This window comes from Salmo salar, chromosome ssa18, assembly GCF_905237065.1.
Source record: "Salmo salar chromosome ssa18, Ssal_v3.1, whole genome shotgun sequence".
NCBI classification, from domain to species: Eukaryota; Metazoa; Chordata; class Actinopteri; order Salmoniformes; family Salmonidae; genus Salmo; species Salmo salar.
Window position 1 is genome coordinate 67817113 of NC_059459.1, and position 26739 is coordinate 67843851.

The following is a 26739-nucleotide window of genomic DNA, read 5'->3' on the forward strand; positions in this document are numbered from 1 at the left end:
ACACACACACACACACACACACACACACACACACACACACACACACACACACACACACACACACACACACACACACACACACACACACACACACACACACACACACACACACACAGAGGCATCATGCCAAAAGGTGTTTCGCTTTACCAGCTGCCAAATCCTACAATTAGTGAGGCCCACAACTGTTTTATATGCGATAGAGGAACCAGTGTGTGTATGTAGCTATATATACTCTCTCTATATATATATATATACACACTCAGCTGTGGCAACCCCTTCTTCACCACCAGCCATCAGTCATCGTCTCACACCGTAACACGAACCACTGCGGTCCCACAGCCCTTTGAACAACCGCCCCATAAAAGACCCAGAAACACCCCAAGACACACACCTCTCTCTCAGTCATGTCTCTCTCCTCTCCTCACTCCTAGTCCACCGCCTCCTCAGGCCGCAAATACATCACTGTGGTTTGGTGACAGCAGACAGGGGTTACAGTGGGGGAAAAAAGTATTTCATCCCCTGCTGATTTTGTACGTTTGCCCACTTACAAAGAAATGATCAGTCTATAAATTTAATAGTAGGTTTATTTGAACAGTGAGAGACAGAATAACAACAAAAAAATCCAGAAAAACGGATGTCAAAAATGTTATAAAATGATTTGCATTTTAATGAGGGAAATAAGTATTTGACCCCTCTGCAAAACATGACTTAGTACTTGGTGGCAAAACCCTCGTTTGCAATCACAAAGGTCAGACGTTTCTTGTAGTTGGCCACCAGGTTTGCACACATCTCAGGAGGGATTTTGTCCCACTCCTCTTTGCAGATCTTCTCCAAGTCATTAAGGTTTCGAGGCTGACGTTTGGCAACTCGAACCTTCAGCTCCCTCCACAGATTTTCTATGGGATTAAGGTCTGGAGACTGGCTAGGCCACTCCAGGACCTTAATGTGCTTCTTCTTGAGCCACTCCTTTGTTGCATTGGCCGTGTGTTTTGGGTCATTGTCATGCTGGAATACCCATCCACGACCCATTTTCAATGCCCTGGCTGAGGGAAGGAGGTTCTCACCCAAGATTTGACGGTACATGGCCCCGTCCATCGTCCCTTTGATGCGGTGAAGTTGTCCTGTCCCCTTAGCAGAAAAACACCCCCAAAGCATAATGTTTCCACCTCCATGTTTGACGGTGGAGATGGTGTTCTTGGGGTCATAGGCAGCATTCCTCCTCCTCCAAACACGTTGAGTTGATGTCAAAGAGCTCCATTTTGGTCTCATCTGACCACAACACTTCCACCAGTTGTCCTCTGAGTCATTCAGATGTCCATTGGCAGACTTCAGACAGGCCTGTATATGTATTCTTGAGCAGGGGGACCTTGTGGGCGCTGCAGGATTTCAGTCCTTCACATACATTTACATTTGTCATTTAGCAGACGCTCTTATCCAGAGCGACTTACAGTAGTGAATTCATACATTTCATACATTTTTTCTTTGTAGTGTGTAACCAATTGTTTTCTTGGTGACAATGGTCCCAGCTGCCTTGAGATCATTGACAAGATTCTCCCGTATAGTTCTGGGCTGATTCCTCACCATTCTCATGATCATTGCAACTCCACGAGGTGAGAGCTTGCATGGAGCCCCAGGCCGAGGGATATTGACAGTTCTTTTGTGTTTCTTCCATTTGCGTATAATCGCACCAAATGTTGTCACCTTCTCACCAAGCTGCTTGGCGATGGTCTTGTAGCCCATTCCAGCCTTGTGTAGGTCTACAATCTTGTCCCTGACATCCTTGGAGAGCTCTTTGGTCTTGGCCATGGTGGAGAGTTTGGAATCTGATTGATTGATTGTTTCTGTGGACAGGTGTCTTTTTTACAGGTTACAAGCTGCGGTTAGGAGCACTCCCTTTAAGAGTGTGCTCCTAATCTCAGCTCGTTACCTGTATAAAAGACACCTGGGAGCCAGAAATCTTTCTGATTGAGAGGGGGTCAAATACTTATTTCCCTCATTAAAATGCAAATCAATTCATAACATTTTTGACATGTGTTTTTCTGGATATTTTTGTTGTTATTCTGTCTCTCACTGTTCAAATAAACCTACCATTAAAAATATAGACTGATCCTTTCTTTGTCAGTGGGCAAACGTACAAAACCAGCAGGGGATCAAATACTTTTTTCCCCCACTGTAGGTCTAGGGGAGATCCAGGGAGGGCCCATACCATAACTAAGCAGCCTGCCAGGGTGCACTGACAGCTGGGAGCGGGCAGCAGCCAGGACTGGGATTTTGGGATGAGAACCAGGGTGACTTTGAGGAGAGGATCAGAGAGGCCAAGCTTTTCTTCCCTCCCTCCTTCTCTCCCTATCTTCACCCCGCCCCCCTCCCTCCCCCGCTTCACAGCCACTGTAATTATGTTACCCCGCTGGAGACGCTTGAAGCCAATTAGACAATAAAGAACAGAGCTCTAGCTTTCTCTTTCTCTCTCTCGCACTCTTTCTCTCTCTCTCTCTCTCTCTCTCTCTCACACAGTTTGTCTTTCAATCACCCTATCTGCTTCTATAAACCAATGAGGAAATGGGAGAGGCAGGACTTGCAGCGCGATCTGCGTCACAACTAGAACTGACTTCTATTTTAGCCCTTGGCAACGTGCGAGCAGTGTGGGTGCAATAATTGAATAACATAGATTTCTAAATGTATTTTGCAACGCTCGCACACACGACGCGAGCAGTGTAGTCAGGGTGTAATATCGCTCCATCAATCTCTCTTCACTCTTTCTCTACAGTATCTTCACTGTCTTTGTCCTCCTCTTGTCACTCTCCTCTTCATCTCATCTATACAATTACAATTAATTTCATTACAAACAAACAGACCAACTATACAGTATTTTAGCAGGTCTTGTTTGGCTTGGCCTTACATGTCGGGTACAGGACAGTATAACACAGCAGCAGAGCTCTCTCTATTTTTCTCTCCAGGATTTCTGCGCAGGGGAAAAAAACAATTGTTTCTCTGTGTCTTTAATGTCCTGTCTAAATGTACAGGGATTGGTTGTCAACTGCAGCTAAACATAGTGCTGTGAACCAGAGCCTGTGTCTGAGGGAGTCTTGTCCTGGGTTTCAAATATTATTTCGAAATCTTTGAAATACTTTGAAAGTTCGCTTTAGCCTGCCTAAAGAAGCCAGATGGGTGGTGGTTACACTTTTTGGGACTATCATATTCGTCCCATTTTGCCAAGCAAGCTCCATCAAACACAGATACAGTATTTGAAATGATATCTAATAGTGTTTGAACCGATGTCAATAATATCCTTGATAGCAGGAAAGGGGTAGAGTCAAGCGCAGGAGACTGAGGTCCGTTGAACAGACGTTTAATAATCACAGATAATAATGCCGCAACAAGGCAGGGTGCGTAGTCAACAAGATAGGAGGACAGCTCCAAAAATCAAAACAGACGGGGCGCAGCCCGGCAACCCTAATGCCTAATAAAACATACGCGGCGTAGCCGAAACAGCGCAAAATGCTGACTACCACAACGAACATGACATGTAACAATCCCGCACGAATTCCCAAACAAAAAAGACAAACTAAATACCCCCCACTAATGACTAACAACGAACAGGTGCAGACCTAAACAGACATAAGCAAAAGACACAGAAACATGGATCGGTGGCAGCTAGTAGGCCGGTGACGACGACCGCCGAGCACCGCCCGACCGGGGCGAGGCACCACCTTCTGTGGACGTTGTGACAACCCAGGTGTGAGGCAGCTGCTATAGTAGGGTTGTTCCAGTGTTCTAGTTGTTAGCTGACAGCAGACCTATCAGACTAGAGGACAGGGTCATTGCTGCTTTTTTCTTCTCTTCTCTCTATTGCTTGACTTGCCAATGTCCATTTTGTTTTCGGGGAGTAAGTCTCACAGAATTGTGGGGTTGTGTCTGTGTGGGGGGGGGGTTGTATGTGCAGTTAACTAATATCATTACCGTAATTTTCGGACTATTGAGCGCACCTGAATATAAGCCGCACCCACAGAATTTTTTTTAAAGTATTATTTTGAACATAAATAAGCCACACATGTCTATAAGCCGCAGGTGAAACAAATGAAACAAATTAACTTTACACAGGCTTTAACGAAACACGGGTTGTAACAATTTTTTTTTAATTAGCAGTAAGCTTTAGTTGTCTTTTTGCACTGAGTCAATTCCTAACGCTGCTGTTTCCAACGTCTTATCATCGACTCATTAAGACCAAGCTCCCGTGCAGCAGCTCTATTTCCTTTTCCAACAGCCAGATCAATCACCTTCAACTTGAAAGCTGCATCATATGCATTTCTCCGTGTCTTTGCCATGATGAGGGTGACAAAATGACTACCGTAATCAGAATGATGGGAAGTTTGAGTGCGCTCGATTTAATCTAAACAGTAAACAAAAAAGTTGTTTGAACTTAACCCGTTCGGCAATTTCATTGGTCTAATGAAAGCTTCATGCCGCCAAAAAACTGAGCACGTCACAGAATGTGTTTTTTTGGGGAAAAAAATTGAAAGCGGAAAAAATCCATATATTAGCCACGTCATTGTTTAAGCCGCGAGGTTCAAAGCGTGGGAAAAAAGTTGCGGCTTATAGTCCGGAAATTACGGTAATCATTCCATTTCTAAAATGTATCCATGTCAGTGATGTTGGTATGTTGGTCTGCGTTCCGAGCAATGGTATCTTTCAAACCACATGAATGCATTAGCTATATATTCATGGAGTTACAGTTTTTACTTTCACAATACCTGATCATGATCCAACAACGTCCAACATTCATTCACACATGTATTAATTATTCCAATCTTCTCACCCCCCCGCAGCAAATCCTGCGTCACTCGCGGGCCAACGCCACCAAGGTGATCTTCCTGATAACGGACGGCTACTCCAACGGGGGCGACCCTCGCCCAGTGGCGGCCGCTCTGAGGGAGCAGGGGGTGGAGATCTACACCCTGGGGATCTGGCAGGGGAACATCCGTGAGCTCAATGACATGGCCTCGCATCCCAAGGACCAGCACTGCTACCTGGTACACAACTTCGCTGAGTTTGAGGCCCTGGCTCGCCGTGCGCTGCATGAAGGTGAGGGGAATGAGCAAGTGAATAGTTTGAGTACCAGTCTTTTCACTCTTTGCCACTCCTTGTCAAGTCTACACTTGTTGTATTCAGCACAATGACGAATACAATTTTATTTGACTCTCGTGTCATGCCAAATTGATATTGATAGCACAGGAGACTGGTACCCAGGCTGACACTTGAAGGCTTATGTGAATCAGGTTTTACAGTACTATGTCAATGGGAGATTTGTGGGAAGGAAAGATTGAGTGGAAGATGTTTTTCTCAACTTTACATACAGGCAGCCCATTGTGACTAAGATATATAAAGTGCATTCGGAAAGTATTCAGACCCCTTGACTTTTTTCCCATTTTGTAACGTTACAACCAGTACATCACCGGGGTCAAGCTTCCTGCCATCCAGGACCTCTATACCAGGCGGTGTCAGAGGAAGGCCCTAAATATCGTCAAAGACTCCAGCCACCCTAGTCATAGACTGTTGTCTCTGCTACCGCACGGCAAGCGGTACCGGAGCGTCAAGTCTAGGTCCAAGAGGCTTCTAAACAGCTTCTACCCCCAAGCCATAAGACTCCTGAACAGCTAATCAAATGGCTACCCAGACTATTTTCACCCCCCCACGCTGCTACCACTCTGTTATTATCTATGCATAGCCACTTTAACAACCCTACCTGTATGTACATAATTATCTCAATTACCTCAACACCGGTGCCCCCACACATTGACACATTGACTCTGTACCGGTACCCCCTGTATATAGCCCCGCTATAGTTTTTTTTAGGTATTTTCTTAAAACTGCATCGTTGGTTAAGGGCTTATAAGTAAGCATTTCACTGTAAGGTCTACACCTGTTGTATTCAGGGCATGTGACAAATACAATTTGATTTGACTTGATTTTGATTTTATTTATTCTAAAATGGATTAAATCGTTTCCCCCCTTATCATTCTACACACAATAACCCATAATGGCAAAGCGAAAAACAGGTTTTTAGAAATGTTTGCAAATTTATTACAAATAAAAAACTGAAATATTACATTTACATAAGTATTCAGACCCTTTACTCAGTACTTTGTTGAAGCACCTTTGGCAGCGATTACAGCCTTGAGTCTTCTTGGCTATGACACTACAAGCTTGGCATACCTGTATTTGGGGAGTTTCTCTCATTCTTCTCTGCAAATCTTCTCAACCTCTGTCAGGTTGGATGGAGAGCGTCGTTGCACAGCTATTTTCAGGTCTCTCCAGAGATGTTCGATCAGGTTCAAGTCCGGGCTCTGACTGGGCCACTCAAGGACATTCAGAGACTTGTCCCGAAGCCACTCCTTCGTTGTATTGGCTGTGTGCTTAGGGTTGTTGTCCTGTTGGAAGGTGAACCTTAGCCCCAGTCTGAGGTCCTGAATGCTCTGGAGCAGGTTTTCATCAAGGATCTCTCTGTACTTTTCTCCGTTCGTCTTTCCCTCAATCCTGCCTAGTCTTCCAGTCCCTGCCACTGAAAAACATCCCCACAGCATGATGCTGCAACCACCATGCTTCACCACATTCAGGCCAAAGAGTTAAATCTTGGTTTCATCAGAGAATCTTGTTTCTCATGGTCAGAGTCCTTTAGGTGCCTTTTGGCAAACTCCGAGGGGGCTGTCATGTGTCGTTTACTGAGGAGTGGCTTCCTTCTGGCCACTCTACCATAAAGACCTGATTGGTGGAGTGCTGCAGAGATGGTTGACCTTCTGGAAGGTTCACCCATCTCCACAGAGGAACTCTGGAGCTCTGTCAGAGTGACCATCTGGTTCTTGGTCACCTCCCTGACCAAGGCCCTTCTCCCCCAATTGCTCATTTTGGCTGGACGGCCAGATCTAGGAAGAGTCTTGGGGGTTTCAAACTTCTTCCATTTAAAAAAGATGGAGGCCACTGTGTTCTTGGAGACCTTCAATGCTGCAGACATTTTTTGGTAACCTTTCCCAGATCTGTGCCTCGACACATTCCATTCCACATTCCAGCTCTATGGACAATTCCTTCGACCTCACGGCTTGGTTTTTGCACAGACCAACACTGTCAACTGTGGGGCCTTAAATAGACAGGTGTGTGTCTTTCCAAATCATGTCCAATCAATTGAATTTACCACAGGTGGACTCCAATCAAGTTGTAGAAACATCTCAAGAATGATCAATGGAAACAGGATGCACCTGAGCTCAATTTCCATTCCAAAATTAAATCTAGAATCGGCTTCCTATTTCGCAACAAAGCATCCTTCACTCATGCTGCCAAACATACCCTCGTAAAACGGACTATCCTGCCGATCCTTGACTTCGGTGATGTCATTTACAAAATAGCCTCCAACACTCTACTCAGCAAATTGGATACAGTCTATCACAGTGCCATCTGTTTTGTCACTAAAGCCCCATATACTACCCACCACTGCGACCTGTATGCTCTCGTTGGCTGGCCCTCGCTTCAAATTCGTCGCCAAACCCACTGGCTCCAAGTCATCTATAAGTCTTTGCTAGGTAAAACCCTGCCTTAGCTCACTGGTCACCATAGCAGCACCCACCCGTAGCACGCGCTCCAGCAGGTATATTTCACTGGTTACCCCCAAAGCCAATTCCTCCTTTGGCCGCCTCTCCTTCCAGTTCTCTGCTGCCAATGACTGGAACGAATTGCAAAAATCACTGAAGCTGGAGACTCATATCTCCCTCACTAACTTTACGCACTAGCTGTCAGAGCAGCTAACAGATCACTGCACCGGTACATAGCCCATCTCTAAATACCTCATCCCCATACTGTTATTTATTTGTTTGCTTCTTTGCACCCCAGTATCTCTACTTGCACATTCATCTTCTGCACATCTATCACTCCAGTGTTTAATTGCTAAATTTTAATTATTTCGCCACTATGGCCTATTTATTGCCTTACCTCCCTTATCTTACCTCATTTGCACACATTTTTCTCTATTGTTTTATTGACTGTATGTTTGTTTATTCCATGTGTAACTCTCTGTTGTTGTTTGTGTCGCACTGCTTTGCTTTCTCTTGGCCAGGTCGCAGTTGTAAATGAGAACTTGTTCTCAACTAGCCTACCTGGTTAAATAAATGTGAAATAAAATAAATAAATAAAAACATTTCGAGTCTCATAGCAAAGGGTCTGAATACATGTTTTTGCTTTGTCATTATGGGGTTTTGTTTTTATTTAATCCATTTTAGAATAAGGCTGTAACTTTACAAAATGTGGAAAAAGTCAAGGGGTCTGAATACTTTCTGAATGCACTGTATATATATAAAAAAGTTTGGTAAAATTCCATCCACGTCTTGCAGACAGTTTGCTCTGTACATCTAGCCAACACATAACATCAGAGAGTAAAAAAGGAGGTAAAATACTTCGGTGCTGGAGTAATAAGTTTTCAGACGTCAGTTGCATCGGTCCATAAAACAACAACATGCAGCACCGAAGCCATCTATGCAGCGTCCCAAATGGCACCCTATTCCGTATATAGCCCTATGGGCCCTGGTCAAAAGTAGTGCACTATAAAGAATAGAGTACAATTGGGACACAGCCTATATTAGAACCTAGACGGTGGTAAATCTGTCCTGTTAGACAGAGAGAGTGATAAGGTTGTCAGACGGTTCATCCCAAATGGCACCCTATTCCCTTTATAGTGCACTACTTTTGACCAGGGCCCATAGGACTATATAGGGACTAGGGTGTAATTTGGGACGGATCCAGTGTGAGCCATGGGAGCCAGTTCATGTTATCAAGCCTGCCGTTTGTCTCTGTTTTACTGACTCTCCCTCTCCAAGTCTACTCCTCGCCGCTGCCAACCCCAACTCAAGCATCAGCCCTTCAGCCCCATAGCCCCCGTTTCAGCCATAGCTCCCACTCCAGCCATTGAGTCCATTGCACCAGGCAAGCTCAATCAAGTGTAGCTAACATTTTTGAAAGTGTTCAAATGCTATTTGAACCCAGGTCTGCTTTCTCTACCTCTGCCAACCCCTGGACCAAACGCCTTCCTCAGCCATGTGTGAAAAACATCTGTCCCACAATGCTCTTTGATTGGTTCCTGCTTCTCAGAAAGAACAAACAATGGCTCAGCCAATCCTGCTCCCCTTGTCATTATTTATGTATGAGGCAGATAAGCATGTCTAGCCCTAGCTTAGCGTACATGACATTTCCACCAGATTCATCAACACAGATGTGTTTATACAGTAGTAGGCCAATTTACGGTAATCTACTCTGTTATCAGGATTGGAGTAAACTACAGTTATCAGTAAAAATTACTCAGGAATGTTTTTCCCCGCCAGTATATTGACCTTTCCAGTAGCCTTTGGTTTGATTAATTGGTTTGCTTATATCACAAAATCTCTCTCTATCTCCTCTCCTCTGCCTTCGTTCCCTCTCCTTTCTCATCACCCCTCGCTCCTCTTTTAGTGAGTTGATCCAACCCTCCACTCATTCCCTCTCTTCTCCACCTCTCCTTTCTTTCCATCTCTCCTCTCTCCTTTTCTATGGACAAGCAAGAAGTTTATGAAATGATGAAAATAGTTACAAATATCCTCGGGTGACCTTTGACCTCTGCATCAACCCTCGTCTCCCCTCAGACCTGCCGACAGGAAGTTACATCCAGGAGGACCTATCCCGCTGCTCGTCTCTGTGCGAGGCAGGTTCGGACTGCTGTGACGTCATGGCCAGCTGCAAGTGTGGCACCCACACGGGCCAGTACGACTGTATCTGTGAGAAGGGCCACTACGGCAAGGGGCTGCAGCAAGAGTGCACAGGTAGGTTACAGATGTAGAGGAATGTGCCCAGTATGGACCATAGACATAGAACAGTTTTATATCTATGGTAAGGACAGCCATGTTGACTCCATTCTTGTTGCCCCGTGAATAAATATGTAAGCATAAAATGTCTTTAAAAATAACTAATGCGTCTAATGGTTTCATCTTGGTGTATGCACCAGTTCTGTGCTGTGGTCTTTGGAGAGTGGCTGAATGTGGTGATGGATGGTGAAGATAACGGTGTGATTTCAGAGGGTATCAGCCTGGGCTATCTGACTATTTCACCTCTGAAAACAGACCACTTAGCCCCATGATGCCTGTCAATCAAATTCAATCAAATGTATTCTATACAGTGCCCTGTAAGCTCACAGTGAGTTAAGGACAAATATCCAAGTGTCATTGATTCACTAAGGAGGCTGTGTAGCCAGTCAGTGCTGAGATCCTGATTTCCCCAAGGTGTAGGAGCTGACCTTGGAGCCGTGTGTGTGTGTGTGTGTGTGTGTGTGTGTGTGTGTGTGTGTGTGTGTGTGTGTGTGTGTGTGTGTGTGTGTGTGTGTGTGTGTGTGTGTGTGTGTGTCGATCCTAGACCTATCAGTGTGTAGAGAGGCCTGGTGGGGTCTGTAACAGACAGTGATGTGTGTTTGTGTGCATTAGGTCTCAGATGGCCTAGCTCTCCCTCTCTCTCTCTCTCTCTCTCTCTCTCTCTCTCTCTCTCTCTCTCTCTCTCTCTCTCTCTTTCTCTCTCTCGCACACTCTCGTACACTCTCGCTCTCTCTCATTCCCCCCGTTGTGCTGTTGCTGCCGACATGTTTTAAATACTGGCCCTGAAATGTGCTGAGGGCATCAGGGTCATCAACGGGAACGGCTCCCAAATCACAATCAGATGTTGCGGAGACAAAAGACAGTCTGCTTATTAATCGCTGTTTAATTCATTGCAGAGAGCCAGAGAGCAGACAGTGTGTGTGTTTGTTTAAGAGACAGACAGACAGACAGACAGACTCTGAGGAAGGAAGACCCTGTGTGATACACAGGAGGCTGCTGAGGGGAGAACAGCTCATAATGTCTGGAACGGAGCAAATGAAATGGCGTCAAACACTTGGAAACCACGTGTTTGATGTATTTGATACCATTCCACTGATTCCGCTCCGGTCATCACCTTGAGCCCGTCCTCCCCAGTTAAGCTGCCTCCAAACCTCCTGTGGTGTGACTCTAGGCTAAACCTCCTGTGGTGTGACTCTAGGCTAAACCTCCTGTGGTGTGACTCTAGGCTAAACCGCAGGTTACTGCTTCTTGTGTGTCGCTCTCTTCTTCCGCCTGTCTAGCCAATCAGCAGGCTAATCTCACCACCCTCAAAATGTCCAAGGCAGAACGTATATGTTCTATATAGAAAGGTGTTATACAAACCTTTGTAATTTTACTTTTTGGAAAGATAAAAACAGCAGTCACCTATATCATGCATTTCTGCCCCATACACCTTCCATCAACAAGCAGATCTCTTCCTCAGGATTTCATATTGACATTGTGCTTCTGAAACACCACCAGGCTTGGCCTAGTGAAAGGTGTTGTGGTAGTTATGGGTAACATCTGTGCTGCTGTTAGCAGGGTTAGTGTTGTCTAAACCTTAGACTCTGAACTACTAGAGATGGGAGGTAAGTGTTTAGAGGTCTGCTACTGTGGATGGGGGTGAATGTCGGGTTCTTCGGTAGCTTGAAGTACTGGACTGAGGAATATTTTAGTTTGGACAGGGAGGAGCTGACCTTGGGTGTGTGTGTGTGTGTGTGTGTGTGTGTGTGTGTGTGTGTGTGTGTGTGTGTGTGTGTGTGTGTGTGTGTGTGTGTGTGTAGCCGCGTTTTACTATTCTTGTGGGGACCAGGTGGGGTTTAGGGAAACGGTTAGAATTAGTGTTAGGGTTAAAATTACGTTAAAGGTTAGGGTTAGGAGCTAGGGTTAGTTTTAGGGTTAGGAGCTAGGGTTAGTTTTAGGGTTAGGAGCTAGGGTTAGTTTTAGGGTTAGGAGCTAGGGTTAGTTTTAGGGTTAGGAGCTAGGGTTAGTTTTAAGGTTAGGGTTAGGAGCTAGGGTTAGGTTTAGGGTTAGGTGCTAAGGTTAGTTTTAAGGTTAGGGTTAGGGGCTAGGGTTAGTTTTAAGGTTAGGGTTAGGGGCTAGGGTTAGTTTTAAGGTTAGGGTTAGGGGCTAGGGTTAGGTTTAGGGTTAGGTGCTAAGGTTAGTTTTAAGGTTAGGGTTAGGGGCTAGGGTTAGGTTTAGGGTTAGGTGCTAAGGTTAGTTTTAAGGTTAGGGTTAGGGGCTAGGGTTAGGTTTAGGAATAGGTGCTAGGGTTAATTTAAGGTTAGGGATAGTACCTAGGGTTAAGTTTAGGATTAGGTGCTAGGGTTAGTTTTAAGTTTGGGGTTAGGAGCTAGGGTTACCTGGTTAAATAAAGGTGAAATAAAAATAAATAAAAGGGTTAGGTTTAGGATTAGGGTTAAGGTTAGGTATTTGGGTTAAGGTTAGGGTTAAAGTTAGGGTTAAAGTTAGGGTTAGGGTTAAAGTTAGGGTTAGAATACAGGTTAGGGAAGGAAGACGCTGTGTGACACACAGTGCCTTTGGGTTAGGTTTAGGGATTAGGGAAAATAGGATTTTGAATGGGACTGTATGGTGTGTCCCCACAAGATTAGCTGTACAAGATAGTGTGTGTGTGTGTGCATGTGTGTGTGTGTGTGTGTGTGTGTGTGTGTGTGTGTGTGCACGTGCATGTATGTGTATGCGTTTCCCTAGGAGGGACAATCATATGGAATCACAGAGTGACTTTCTCTCTCTGACAAATTGGTTTGATTGAATTAGCTAGAATTGATTAAAGTATTGAGGAAGGATCTTGGGTATGTGCTGTGTGTATAGTAGAGCTAACTGTGTCCTGTCTATTCTCCTAAGGAAAATAAAACATGTCAGGAATGTGATGAGATAGACAGACAATAGAAGAAGCCTCTTTAAACAACATGTTACTTTGCGTCAATAGGGTCCCCATCCTCCTTGGCCACCAGTAAATTACTAATCTAGCCTGATCCCAGATCTGTTTGTGCTGTCATGACAATGACCCTAGCAGTTGGCAAGACAGCACAAACATATCTGGGACCAGGTCACAGGTCAAGTCACATGAATGAAAGGGAAAACATGACACCGAGTGTACTCCTAGTCCATACCAATAACAGTTGTCAGGTCTAGCCTGAAGCCCGAGAATGGAAAGAATGTGATAGATACAGTCAGAGGGTAACATCTCCTTCTCTTCCTCTCTTCCTCTCACCCTGGCAGGACTATCACAGCCTGGGAGGACAGGGAGGATGGAGGGGGGAGGAGAGAGAGAGAAAACGAGAGAGAGAGAGAGATACAGTGCCTTCGGAAAGTATTCAGACCCCTTGATGTTTTCCACATTTTGTTACGTTACAGACTTATTATAACATTTATTCAACGTTTTTTCCCCCTCATCAATCTACACACAATACCCCATAATGACAAAGCAAAAACAACCCTTTACTCAGTACTTTGTTGAAGCACCTTTGGCAGCGATTACAGCATCGAGACTTCTTGGGTATGATGCTACAAGCTTGACACACCGGTATATGGGAAGTTTCTCCCATTCTTCTCTGCAGATCCTCTCAAGCTCTGTCAGGTTGGATGGGGAGCATTGCTGCACAACTATTTTCAGGACTCTCTAGAGATGTTCCATCATGTCCAGGCTCTGAAAGGGCCACTCAAGGTCATTCAGAGACTTGTCTCGAAGCAACACCTTTGTTGTCTTCGCTGTGTGCTTAGGGTCGTTGTCCTGTTGGAAGGTAAGCTTTCGCCCCAGTCAGGTCCTGAGTGCTCTGGAGCAGGTTTTCATCAAGGATCTCTCTGTACTTTGCTCCGTTCATCTTTCCCTCGATCCTGACTAGTCTCCCAGTCCCTGCATCTGAAAAAAGAGATGGTTGTCCTTCTGGAAGGTTCTCCCGTCTCCACAGAGGAACTCTAGAGCTCTGTCAGAGTGATCATCGGGCTCTTGGTCAACTCCTTGACCAAGGCCCTTCTCCCCCGATTGCTCAGTTTGGCCTGGCGGCCAGCTTTAGGAAGAGTCTGGGTGGTTCCAAACTTCATCCATTTAAGAATGATGGGGTCCACTGTGTTCTTGGGGACCTTCAATGCTGCAGAAATGTTTTGCTACCCTTCCCCAGATCTGTGCCTCGACACAATTCCTTCGACCTCACAGCTTTATTTTGTGTTGACATGCTCTGTCAACTGTGGGACCTTATATAGACAGGTGTGTGCCTTTCCAAGTCATGTCCAATCAATTGAATTTAACACAGGTGGACTCCAATCAAGTTGAATATTTATGTAAATAATGTATTCTGTTTTTATTTTTAATAAATGTGCAAATATTTCAAAAATCTGTTTTCGCTTTGCCATTATGGGATATTGTATGTAGTTTGCTAAAAAAAACTTTAAATCCATTTTAGAATGAGACTAACGTAATAACTTGTGGTGAAATTCAAGGGGTCTGAATACTTTCTGACGGCACTGTATATGGAAGTGCAAGAAGATAGGGAGGGTAGAGAGAAAATGTGAAATAGGGCAAATTGACAATGGGAAAGAGAGAGGGAGACAGAGAGAGATGTAAGAGGTAGAAGTTAAGAGTCATAGGTCTGTGATTAGCTTGTCCGTGTTACCTAAATAACTATAGACCCTTTGATGTCCATGATAGTGTGTGTGTGTGTGTGTGTGTGTGTGTGTGTGTGTGTGTGTGTGTGTGTGTGTGTGTGTGTGTGTGTGTGTGTGTGTGTGTGTGTGTGTGTGTGTGTGTGTGACGCATGCCAGCTGGAGTGAACCCAGGACTCCGTCTCTCTCCATGGGGGGCCATTTATTTCCTCTAAGCTCACACTGTAAATATTTGCTATCGTCCGATGGGCCGGTCCAGATCCCAGGAGGAAGAAGCCTCGAGGTGAACATAAATCCGACGGTCGAAATAAAAACTACAAAAAGGAGAGAAAGGAAAGGAGTCTTGGATATGCTGAAGAGGACAGGGAATTCCAGAGAAGAGGATGAATGTTGCAATCCTTCTTTGTTTCACTCTTCCCCCTCCTCATCCTCCTCTCCTATCCTCTAAGCCCGTGTTAGGTCTCCTGTGTGTAGTACCAGTAATAGACTGTAAATACGATCGGGAAAAGCATTTGGTATGAAACCAGAGGAATGCATGAGAGCCCCTAACACTCCATTAATTATCAGAGACTCTCCAGCTCTTCTCTCCTCACACCCTCACTCTGAGTTGTGTATCAGCCAGGTCAAACAGACAGACAACAGCTACAGTGTTCAGTATCTCAGGGTGAAAGAGGAATGGTTCCAGAGACAGACAGGGCCTCGAACCATAGGGAGAGAATCGCCAGGCTTCAACTTCAACTGATGTACTCCAGTCCCAGAGAAAGTCAGCGAGTTAGTTGCTTAGAAAGACAAAAGATCGGAGACAGAGCTACGATTTGTAGAGTGAGAATCACTGGGAGAGAGTGAGCTTCAGTTCACTGATGTACAGATGTAGGATCTTAATTTGATCACTCTTTTGTTGCTGAGGATTAAAAACCTGTTTGGGCTAGGCGTCCCGCTAGCGGGACAACTTCCGGTGAAACTGGAGGGCGTGCAATTCAAATAAATAATCATAAAAATTATGGAAATTAAACATTTAGGTACATACAAGTGTCTTATAGCGGTTGGAAGCTTAAATTCTTGTTAATCTAACTGCACTGTCCAATTTACAGTAGCCATTACAGCGAAAGCATGCCATGCGATTGTTTGAGGACGGCGCCCTACATCAAAATATTTTTCCACCGGCACAGGTTTCATAAATTCACAAATAGTGATTAAATATTCACTTACTTTTTGAAAGTCTTCCTCTGATTTGTCATCCAAGGGTCCCAGCTATAACATGTAGTGTTGTTTTGTTAGATAAAATCCTTCTTTATATCCCAAAAAGTTATTTTAGTTGGCGCCATCGATTTGAGTAATCCACTCGTTCAACATGCAGAGAAAGGAATCCGAAAATCTATCGCTAACTCTTTGTTTCAACAAGTCAAAATAACTTTCTATTTACTCCTCAGATACCCTAAAATGTAATCAAACTATTATATTTCTTACAGAAAGAAGTATGTTCAATAGGAAACTGATTTTAACATGTGCGTCTTGTCTTCATCGCTCATCCAAACACAAATTTCCAAGACTGTTTCCCCTGTACTAAAACTCATATTTCTTATTCGTTTTGGAAGTTACAAGCCTGAAACCTTGAACATAGACTGCTGACACCCTGTGGAAGCCATATTAATTGCATCCTGGGAGCTAGAATTCAGTATGCCCCTATACTTTCCATTTTAAGAGCATGGGCTCTAAAAAAAAGGAAATATTCCGGTTGGTTTTTCTTTGGATTGTCTCCTTCCATATCTATTGTGTTATAGTCTCCTACATTATTTTAACATTTCTACAAATTTCAAAGTGTTTTCTTTCCAATGGTACCAATTATATGCATATCCTGGCTTCAGGGCCTGAGCAGCAGGCAGTTTACTTTGGGCACGTCAGTCAGGCGGAATTGAGAAAAAAGGGGCCTAGCCCTAAGAAATGTTAATGCTCGGCAGGAAATGCAATCGTGTCGAGTATTTTAGTTTTTAAAAGGCTTCTAAAGTTTGTCATTTCCACTTTGAAATATCAGACTTGATTTGCCCTTACGAAAAAGCTATCAACCCCTACAAAAATGTCCATTCATTAAAATCCACATAATAATTCACATTTGTTGTTGCTGCAGGATTATTTTCCTGCAGCAAATTTGCAAGGCAGGAAAATAAGATCTGTAGACGAGTCCTGAGCCAGACATACAGTGACGGAAATGCTAACATTTTCCACTGTACTTTTAATGCCTCCCTGGCTCCATCTGAAAAGACAGGTTCTGGCAAACATCAATAGCATTGTCTTGTAAATGACCTGCTTTGCATTAATTTGAGCCAACCTAAACAAAATATTTCCTTCTTGACTAATGCATTTGTCTTTCATAGTTTATCTGAACCCAGGTCAGTTTTGATGTTAGCAGAATCAGACATACTCCTTCTCTGTTTTGACTTCCAGGAAAAATCCACTCATAAACTACATTTGGAAGATATTTTTTTTTTACTGCACTGTTAATACAGTCCCAAAAGGTTTTGGTGAAGTTTTCGAGACATTAGATTTTTTTTCCTTTAGCTATATAGTCACGTATATGTCCTAGTACAACCCATTCATACACAAACACTAACAACCTGGAGCAACATGATACAGACCATGCCTTAGGAAGCAATACAATACACGTGTTTACATTGTCAGACAACACTCAGCATATATACACACACACTTCTCCAGCTGTGTGTGCATGTACACAGTGCATTCAGAAAGTATTCATACGCCTTGACTTATTCCACATTTTGTTGTGTTACAGCCTGAATAACCACCCCCAAAATTATCTCACACATCGACGCACAATACCCCATAATGACAAAATGAAAACATGTTTTTAGAAATGTTTGCAAATATATTGAAAATGACTCCTGAGTCATTATATGTTAGAATCACCTTTGGCAGCGATTACAGATGTGAGCCTTTCTGGGTAAGTCTCTAAGAGCTTTGCACACCTGGATGGTACAATGTTTGCACATTATTCTTAAAACAATTCTTCAAGCTCTGTCAAGTAGGTTGTTGATCACTGCTAGACAGCAATTTTCAAGGCTTTACATAGATTTTCAAGCCAATTTAAGTAAAATCTGTAACTAGACTACTCAGGAACATTCAATGTCATCTTGGTAATCAACTCCAGTGTATATTTGGCCTTGTATTTTAGGTTATTGTCCTGCCAAAAGGTGAATTTGTCTCCCAGTGTCTGTTAGAAACCAGACTGAACCAGGTTTTTTTCTAGGATTTTGCCTGCATTTGGCTCTATTACATTTTTCTGTATCCTAAAAAAACTCCATAGTCCTTGCTGATGACAAGCATACCCATAACATGATGCAGCCACCACCATGCTTGAAAATATGATATGAAATATGAAGTGAGGTAGTGTGTTGGATTTTCCCCAAAATCTTTGCCACATTTTTTGCAGTTTTACTAGTCTGTACAGGCTTCCTTCTTTGCACTCTGTCATTTAGGTCCTTCTTTGCACTTTGTCATTTAGGTTAGTATTGTGGAGTAATTACAATGTTGTTGATCCATCCTCAGTTTTCTCCTATTACAGCCATTAAACTCTGATTTAAAGTCACCATTGGCCTCATGGGGAAATCCCTGAGCTGTTTCTTTCCTTTCCGGCAACCGAGTTAGGAAGGATGTGTAATCGGCCTGTGTGTAGTTGGTGTGGAGGAGTCAGGCGCAGGACAGCAGGTATGAGTAAGGAACGTAATTTACTCAAGGAATCAATAAATACAACACAATGAACTAGCCCACAATAACAGACTGTATACATACAAACAATCACTCACAAAAAAACATGGGGGAGCAGAGGGTTAAATGATGAACAAGTAATTGGGGAATTGGAACCAGGTTTGTAAAACAAAGACAAAACAAATGGAAAATGAAAAGTGGATCGGTGATGGCTAAGTCGTGACAGGATGCCTGTATCTTTATAGTGACTCGGTCTATTGATACACCATTCAAAGTGTAATGAATAACTTCACCATCCTCAAAGGGATAGTCAATGTCTGTTTTTTATTTTATTTACCCATCTACCAATAGGCACCCTTCTTTGCGAGGCATTGGTTGCGTCTTTGTTTGAAATTCACTGCTGGACTGAGGGACCTTACAGATAATTGTATATGTGGGGTACAGAGATGAGGTAGTCTTTCAAAAATCATGTTAAACACTGTTATTGCACACAGAGTGAGTCCATGAAACGTATTTAGGCATGCCAGAACAAATGGGTTGAATACTTATTGACTCAAGACATTTCAGCTTTTCATTTTTAATTAATTTGTAAAATCTTCTAAAAACATTAGTCCACTTTGACATTATGGGGTATTGTGTGTAGGCCAGTGACATCAAATCTCAATTTAATCAATTTTAAATTCAGTCTGTAACACAACAAAATGTGGAAAAGCCAAGGAGTGTGAATACTTTCTGCTGGCACTGTATGTGTGTATGCATGTGTGTGTTTGTGTGTGTCTGCTAAGGTTATGGAAGCGTATCCATGAAGGATCTCTTCCTAAATATGAGGTCCCCCCCTTCCCAACAACCAATGGCAATGTGCCCACAGAAAAAACCCCACAGACTTTTAGTCCAAAATAAAAGCTGAGGAGTTGCTCAACAAATGTTGGAGCACCGGTCCAAAACACTTTTTTGGCAGTGGTGACCATCTCAGCGAATGCCTGAGATTTTCTGAGGATATGAAGAGGTCGTAGGGTCAAGAGGGGGTCTCCTAATTTATTAAATTGATAGGCTGGAAGTTTAAAGGTTTAGATTTGTGGATTCTCCGTTGTTGTTGATCGTTCAGGAGGAGAATCCTTGGCTGTATCTCAATATTGCGCTACTTTTGACCTGGGTGTCACGCTGTATAACTGATTGGAGACAGGCGCAGGAATAAGTCATGGGGGGGGATTAATACTCCACCCACAATATATAGCAAAATATACAACATACCATGAAAAGGCATGAAGCCCAAAACAAACACGTATACAAAAACACAGGGATGTAACCCAAACAAAAGAGCGAGGTTAAACCTCTAATAAATACACTGGATAAGACCCGTAATAACAAGATCACAATAAACGCAGCCCGAAAGCCAAAATAACAATGCACAGGTACTCACAGACCAACGGACATGGGAACAATAACCGACCAAGACAATGGTGAACAGAGGGTCCCAATATACAATGACTAATCAGGGGAATGGGAATCAGGTGTGCGTAATGAGACAGTTCAGTGACACCTCCGGAGCTGGTGAACGGAATGAGCAGCAGTACCGGGGAATCCGTGACACTGGGCCCATAGTGCTATAATCAAATGTACTGCACTCGGGAATAGGGTGCCATTTGGAACACAGCCCTTGTTCCAGTGCTGTGGCTCTGTTGTAGTAGAGGGTTCCAGTGCCCCTCTCTCAGTCAATGGACAGACGGACTGAAACAGGACCAGACTGGCCTGGCGCTATCAGAGAGACAGATGGACGGATGCACAGAGCGCATTGGCTGAGTTATCTGAATGAGATCTATGGAGAGAGACAGAATGTCAGTGTTAGAATAGAGATATGGAATATGGGATCCTTGTTAGATTCTAATGAGTAGTAAATCTGATTCACAGTCCTGTACACTGAATATCACCAATCACCATCAGGACCACCAGCATGCACCTCTTTAAAAGACATATAAACATATATAAAGGTTTAATTGATGCTTTTGAGAGAGGGGGACTGTGATGTAGGACAGGGACATTGTGAAAACCCTGTAAAACAAACATAGCTGTTGTCGTAAAATGAGAGAGAGAGGTTGCAGCAGTGAAACTGCCACAGCCTCACTGCATCAAACCTCTTACATCTAGATGTTCCGCTAGCGGAACACCGCTCCAATATCCAATGATAGGGCGTGGCGCGAATTACAAATTCCTCAAAAATCCGCAAACTTCTATTTTTCAAACATATGACTATTTTACACCATTTTAAAGACAAGACTCTCCTTTATCTAACCACATTGTCCGATTTCAAAAAGGCTTTACAACGAAAACAAAACATTAGATTATGTCAGGAGAGTACCCAGCCAGAAAAAATCACACACCCATTTTTCAAGCTAGCATATAATGTCACAAAAACAAAAACCACAGCTAAATGCAGCACTAACCTTTGATGATCTTGATCAGATGACACTCCTAGGACATTATGTTATACAATACATGCATGTTTTGTTCAATCAAGTTCATATTTATATCAAAAAACAGCTTTTTACATTAGCATGTGACGTTCAGAACTAGCATACCCACCGAATTTACTAAATTACTCACGATAAACGTTCACAAAAAACATAACAATTAGTTTAAGAATTATAGATACAGAACTCCTTTATGCAATCGCGGTGTCCGATTTTAAAATAGCTTTTCGGTGAAAGCACATTTTGCAATATTCTGAGTAGATAGCCCGGCCATCACAGGCTAGCTATTTTGACACCCACCAAGTTTGGCACACACCAAACTCAGATTTACTATAAGGAAAAAGTGGATTACCTTTGCTGTTCTTCGTCAGAATGCACTCCCAGGACTTCTACTTCCACACCAATGTTGTTTTTGTTCCAAATAATCCATAGTTATATCCAAATAGCGCCGTTTTGTTCTTGCGTTCAAGACACTATCCGAAGGGTCACGCGCCGGTGCATATCGTGACAAAAAAATTCAAAATATTCCATTACCGTACTTCGAAGCATGTCAAACGCTGTTTAAAATCAATTTTTATGCGATTTTTCTCGTAAAATAGCGATAATATTCCAACCGGGAGACGTCGTTTTCGTTCAAAGACTGAAAATGTAAAATGGACTCTTCACGTGCACGCGCGCACCTGTTTCATTGTTCTCAGATCGACCACTATCCAAATGCGCTACTGTTTTTCAGCCAGGGACTGCAGAGTCATCATTCCCCGTTCTGGCGCCTTCTGAGATCCTATGGGAGTCTTAGAAAATGTCACGTTACAGCAGAGATCCTCTGTTTTCGATAAAGATGCCCTAGAAGGCCAAGAAATGGTCAGAGAGGGCACTTCCTGTATGCAATCTTCTCAGGTTTTGGCCTGCCATATGAGTTCTGTTATACTCACAGACACCATTCAAACAGTTTTAGAAACTTTAGGGTGTTTTCTATCCAAATCAAACAATTATATGCATATTCTAGTTTCTGGGCAGGAGTAATAACCAGATTAAATCGGGTACGTTTTTAATCCGGCAGTGCAAATACTGCCCCCTATCCTAAACAGGTTAACACTCCCCCATCCATCCCTTGTTCCTCCTTGTCCTCCCTCTCTTCCCATCTCTTCCATCCCACCACCCTCAACCACGAAAAGAGGAGTGAGTTTAGAGGGTGGAGCCATTACATACACTAGAACCCCCCCTGTTGAATGTGCTCTAATTCCTCCTCTTGGGGGCCCAGGTACAGTGGCAGCTCACACACCAAGGAGGCGAAGACAGCACCAGGCATGCTACAAAAACATGATGTCTATAAACATGCTAAACACACACACAATGTCTAATAACATGCTACACACTCAACATCTATAAACATGCTACACACACACCCAACAACTATAAACATGCTACACACACAGCGTCTATAAACATGCTACACACACACAACGTCTAATAACATGCTACACACACACAACGTCTAATAACATGCTACACACTCAACATCTATAAACATGCTACACACACAATGTCTATTAACATGCTACACACACATGACGTCAATTAACATGCTACAAACACACACAATGTCTATTAGCATGCTACACACACACAACGTCTATTAACATGCTACACACACACACAATGTCTATTAACATGCTACACACACACTCAACATCTATAAACATGCTACAAACACACACCATGTCTATTAACATGCTACACACACACACTCAACATCTAGAAACATGCTACAAACACACACAATGTCTATTAACATGCTACACACACTCAACATCTAGAAACATGCTACACGCACACAACGTCGATAAACATGCTACAAACACACACAATGTCTATTAACATGCTACACACACACTCAACATAATTAAACATGCTACACACACACAATGTCTATTAACATGCTAAACACACACACACGAAGTCTATTAGCATGCTACACACACACCCAACGTCTATTAACATTCTACACACCCAACGTCTATTAACATGCTACACACTCAACATCTATAAACATGCTACACACACACAATGTCTATTAGCATGCTACACACACACGATGTCTATTAACATGCTACACACACGCAATGTCTATAGACATGCTACACACACGATGTCTATAAACATGCTACACACACCCAACGTCTATAAACATGCCACACACACAGTCTATAAACATGCTACACACACCCAACGTCTATAAACATGCTACACACACCCAACGTCTATTAACATGCTACACACACATTGTCTATTAACATGCTACACACACGATGTCTATAAACATGCTACACACACACCCAATGTCTATTAACATGCTACACACTCAACATCTATTAACATGCTACACACACACCCAATGTCTATTAACATGCTACACACACACAATGTCTATTAACATGCTACACACACTCAACGTCCATAAACATGCTACACACACAACAAAACGTCTATTAACATGCTACACACACACCCAACGTCTATTAACTTGCTACTCACACACCCAATGTCTATTAACATGCTACACACACACCCAATGTCTATTAACATGCTACACACACCCAACGTCTATTAACATGCTACACACACCCAACGTCTATTAACATGCTACAGACACAACGTCTATTAACATGCTACACACACAAACTTCTGCTCACTGCAGACTCAAGCCTGACACGTGGCAGTGTAATGCCCTGTTTGACTTTTAATTCACCCAATTTTTGTTTGCCCTCTTTTTATCCATGGGCCTCTCGGGCTCTATCCCTCTTTCTCTCTCTCTCTCTCTCTGACTCCCTTTCTCTGACTCTCTCTCTCCTCTCTTTCTCTCTCTTTTTTTTCTCTCTCTCTCTCTCGCACGCTCTCTCTCACTCTCTCGCCCTATTCTCCCTTCTCCTTTCACCCTGAACCCTATTTCTCTCGTTTTGTGTACTCTCTCTCCTCTCCCTCCGTCCTGACCCCATCTCTCAGTAGGTGTTGTGTTAGTGTCAGGGTGTCAGGGTGTTCTGTGGTCTGTCCAGCTTTAGCTTCTCCAGGGAGAGGTGATGAAGAGGGCCACACACTCCATCTGAGGCCCAGGGGCAGGGGTCATCATGGGGGGAGGATTCAGGAAGTTAGCATCTGCAACTCTGGAACAAGGCCCTCTCTCTCTCTCTGTCTCTCACTCTCACCTCCTTTGATCTCTCTTTCTCTTGGTCTTTTTGTCTCTGTCCCTCTTTTTCTCTCTCTATCGCTCTCTCTCTCAATCTCATACACTCTGTGTGTAATCTCTCCCTCGTTCTCTCTCTGTTGGTCTATCCTTCTCTCTATCTATCATTCCCTCTTTATCTCTCTCTCTCTCTCCCTCTCTCTCACTCTCTCTCTCTCTCTCTCTCTCTCTCACTCTCTTCCCCATCATTTATTTTCTGGGTCCCCTATCAGTCAAAACCAGGGCCCTTATGAGTGAACACAGCTCCTCTGCCTGAACTCAGAGCCCCCCCCCCCATGAACCCCCCTGTCCATTCCTGACACCCCGGCCTGTCTACACCCCTACTCTTAAAACAGGAATGTTCCACAAGGGAGGAAGTGTGTGAGTGCGCATGAATCCTTGCATGTGCTACTGTGTGTATGCATGTTATTGTGTGTGTGTGCGTGTGTGTGCGTGTATGTTGCAAATGTATGGTGTTATACCAGAGGGATTGGACAATGTATGTCCTTTTAGTGTCCATGTTCTCTAGTCAGTTAACACCTCCTGTTGTTTAGGCTGTCTGAGATACAGAGCGCTGTTGCGTGTGTGTGTGTGTGTGTGTGTGTGTGTGTGTGTGTGTGTGTGTGTGTGTGTGTGTGTGTGTGTGTGTGTGTGTGCATGCGTGCGTGTGTTGACCTGATAGCCAGCGAGGTGAGACAAGTGGTCTCACCAACAGCAGACATCCATAAACATTCTTGAGTAAGGGGAAGCTGGTTCGATGTTGATGATGTGTTTTCCTGTGTGTCAAATACGCCAGATATTGTTGTTGTTGGCAGGGGGAGGGGCTCGTTTTGGAAGTGGGCTGCTCATTTGACGGCACATGGAGCAGGCCTTTGCCGAGAAGCTGCTTAAATACCAGCCCCTCGTGGCACTGGGACAGCCTCGGGGGGCGGTACCAGCTGGTGGTGCTGATATTTGGCAGTCTCAGCCACATACACAGGCTTGCAGTGCGTGGCCTCCAGATTGCGGGCCTGACAAAAACTAGGGCAAAGCAATTGGCTAGATACTGCTCTGTTTCAGCTGTCGTGGGCAGCCTAGCTGTTTGGAGAAGGAGGTGCTTTCTGTATCCTTCAGTGCCCTGCACAGAGAGACCTTGGAGATGTTTGGATCCTTTTTTTGTCAATTTGATTAGTGGATTCAAATAAAGTATTTAAAATGTGTGTGTCTGTGTGTGTGCTTTCCAAGTCATCCTTCAGATCACGTAACGAAGAAGTATAAAAACGTTCTTAGCCAACATGCTAATAAGATTTATATATGAATATGAACAGGGGCTACAGTAAGTGGAGTTTTGAGTGTAATCCTTTCTGTTGATTGCGTCATCATTTTTATCCTCATATTTGTCACGTTCGTCGTAGGAAGGAGACCAAAGCGCAGCGTGGGTATCGTTCCACATCTTTTATTTAAACGTGAAACGTTGCAAGACAAACAATAAACTAATAAACAAAACACAAACCGTGACGACAGAGGTGCAACATGCACTAACTCAAAATAATCTCCCACAAACACAGGTGGGAAAAACTTAAATATGATCCCCAATTAGAGACAACGATGACCAGCTGCCTCTAATTGGGGATCATCCAAAAACCCCAACATAGAAAAACAGAAACTAGAACCAAACAACATAGAACTAAATAAACTAGATAACCCCCCCCCTCCTTTAAAGTCAAACTGACCCATTGTGTAACTTGTTATCTAGGAACAACCTGTGTTTTGGCTTTTGTTTTGTGGTTGCCTTGCTTTGCTTTGCTCTCACATTGGACTAACTCAGCATCTTGGAAACAGGAAACATAGGCTGCCTCTCAAATGCCACCCTATTCCCTATATAGTGCACTACTTTTGATCAGAGGCTCTATATTTGTATTCTGTATAGGCAATAGGGTGCTATTTGGGACACAGCCATAATGTGCAAGACAGGATAGTTCAGGCTGGCCTTGAAAATCCACCAGAGGTAAGTAACAATTTGGGTAAACTCAGATTGCTATGGGAATGAAATGCAGTAAGCAGCTAAACAGCTAAACAGGGACTGAAAGACAGATGTTGGACGACATTTCCTATCCAGTCAGGAGGGTCCAGAGAGAGATCCGAAAGAGGATTTTTTTCCATGAGTCCCCCCCAGATGCTCTGTTCCTGGCCAGATGGGCAGCGGTCTCCCCCCCTCCTCCTAAGACATATCAGTAGTTCTCTACGGCTCGAAGTCTAAGCCCTTGGTTTCGAGATATCGACAATGCTAACATATGGAGTTGTTTTAAGATGGTCATATCTTGGATCATTTAGCTATTTGATTTTGACCTTTAGGACTCCTGTAGGTATAAAAATATACATATACATTATATGACCAAAAGTATGTGGACACCTGCTCGTCGAACATCTCATTCCAAAATCATGGGCAATAATGTGGAGTTGGTCCCCCCTTTGCTGTTATAACAACCTCCACTCTTCTGGAAAGGCTTTCCACTAGATGTTGGAACATTGCAGTGGGGACCTGCTTCCATTCAGCCACAAGAGCATTAGTGAGGTCGGGCACTGATGTTGAGCGATTAGGCCTGGCTCGCAGTCGGTGTTCCAATTCATCCCAAAGGTGTTTGATGGGGTTGAGGTCAGGGCTCTGCGCAGGCCAGTCAAGTTCTTTCACACTGATCTTGACAAACGATTTCTGTATGGACCTCGCTTTGTGCATAGGGGCATTGTCATGCTGAAACAGGAAAGGGGCCTATTCCGAACCATGACAAACAGCCCCAGAGAATTATTCCTCCTCCACCAAACTTTACAGTTGGCA

General features: G+C 43.7%; 1 protein-coding gene across 2 annotated transcripts in view; it reads left to right on the top strand.

Annotated features, from left to right (window-relative positions):
• LOC106577822 (sushi, von Willebrand factor type A, EGF and pentraxin domain-containing protein 1) overlaps window positions 1–26739 on the top strand; it is a 192705-nt gene that overhangs the window by 29312 nt on the left and 136654 nt on the right. For both annotated transcript variants that reach the window (XM_045701416.1, XM_045701415.1), the window contains exons 2-3: window positions 4827–5082; window positions 9657–9833. In XM_045701416.1, the coding sequence (XP_045557372.1) occupies window positions 4827–5082; window positions 9657–9833 (433 nt within the window). The remainder of the gene's footprint in view (window positions 1–4826; window positions 5083–9656; window positions 9834–26739) is intronic.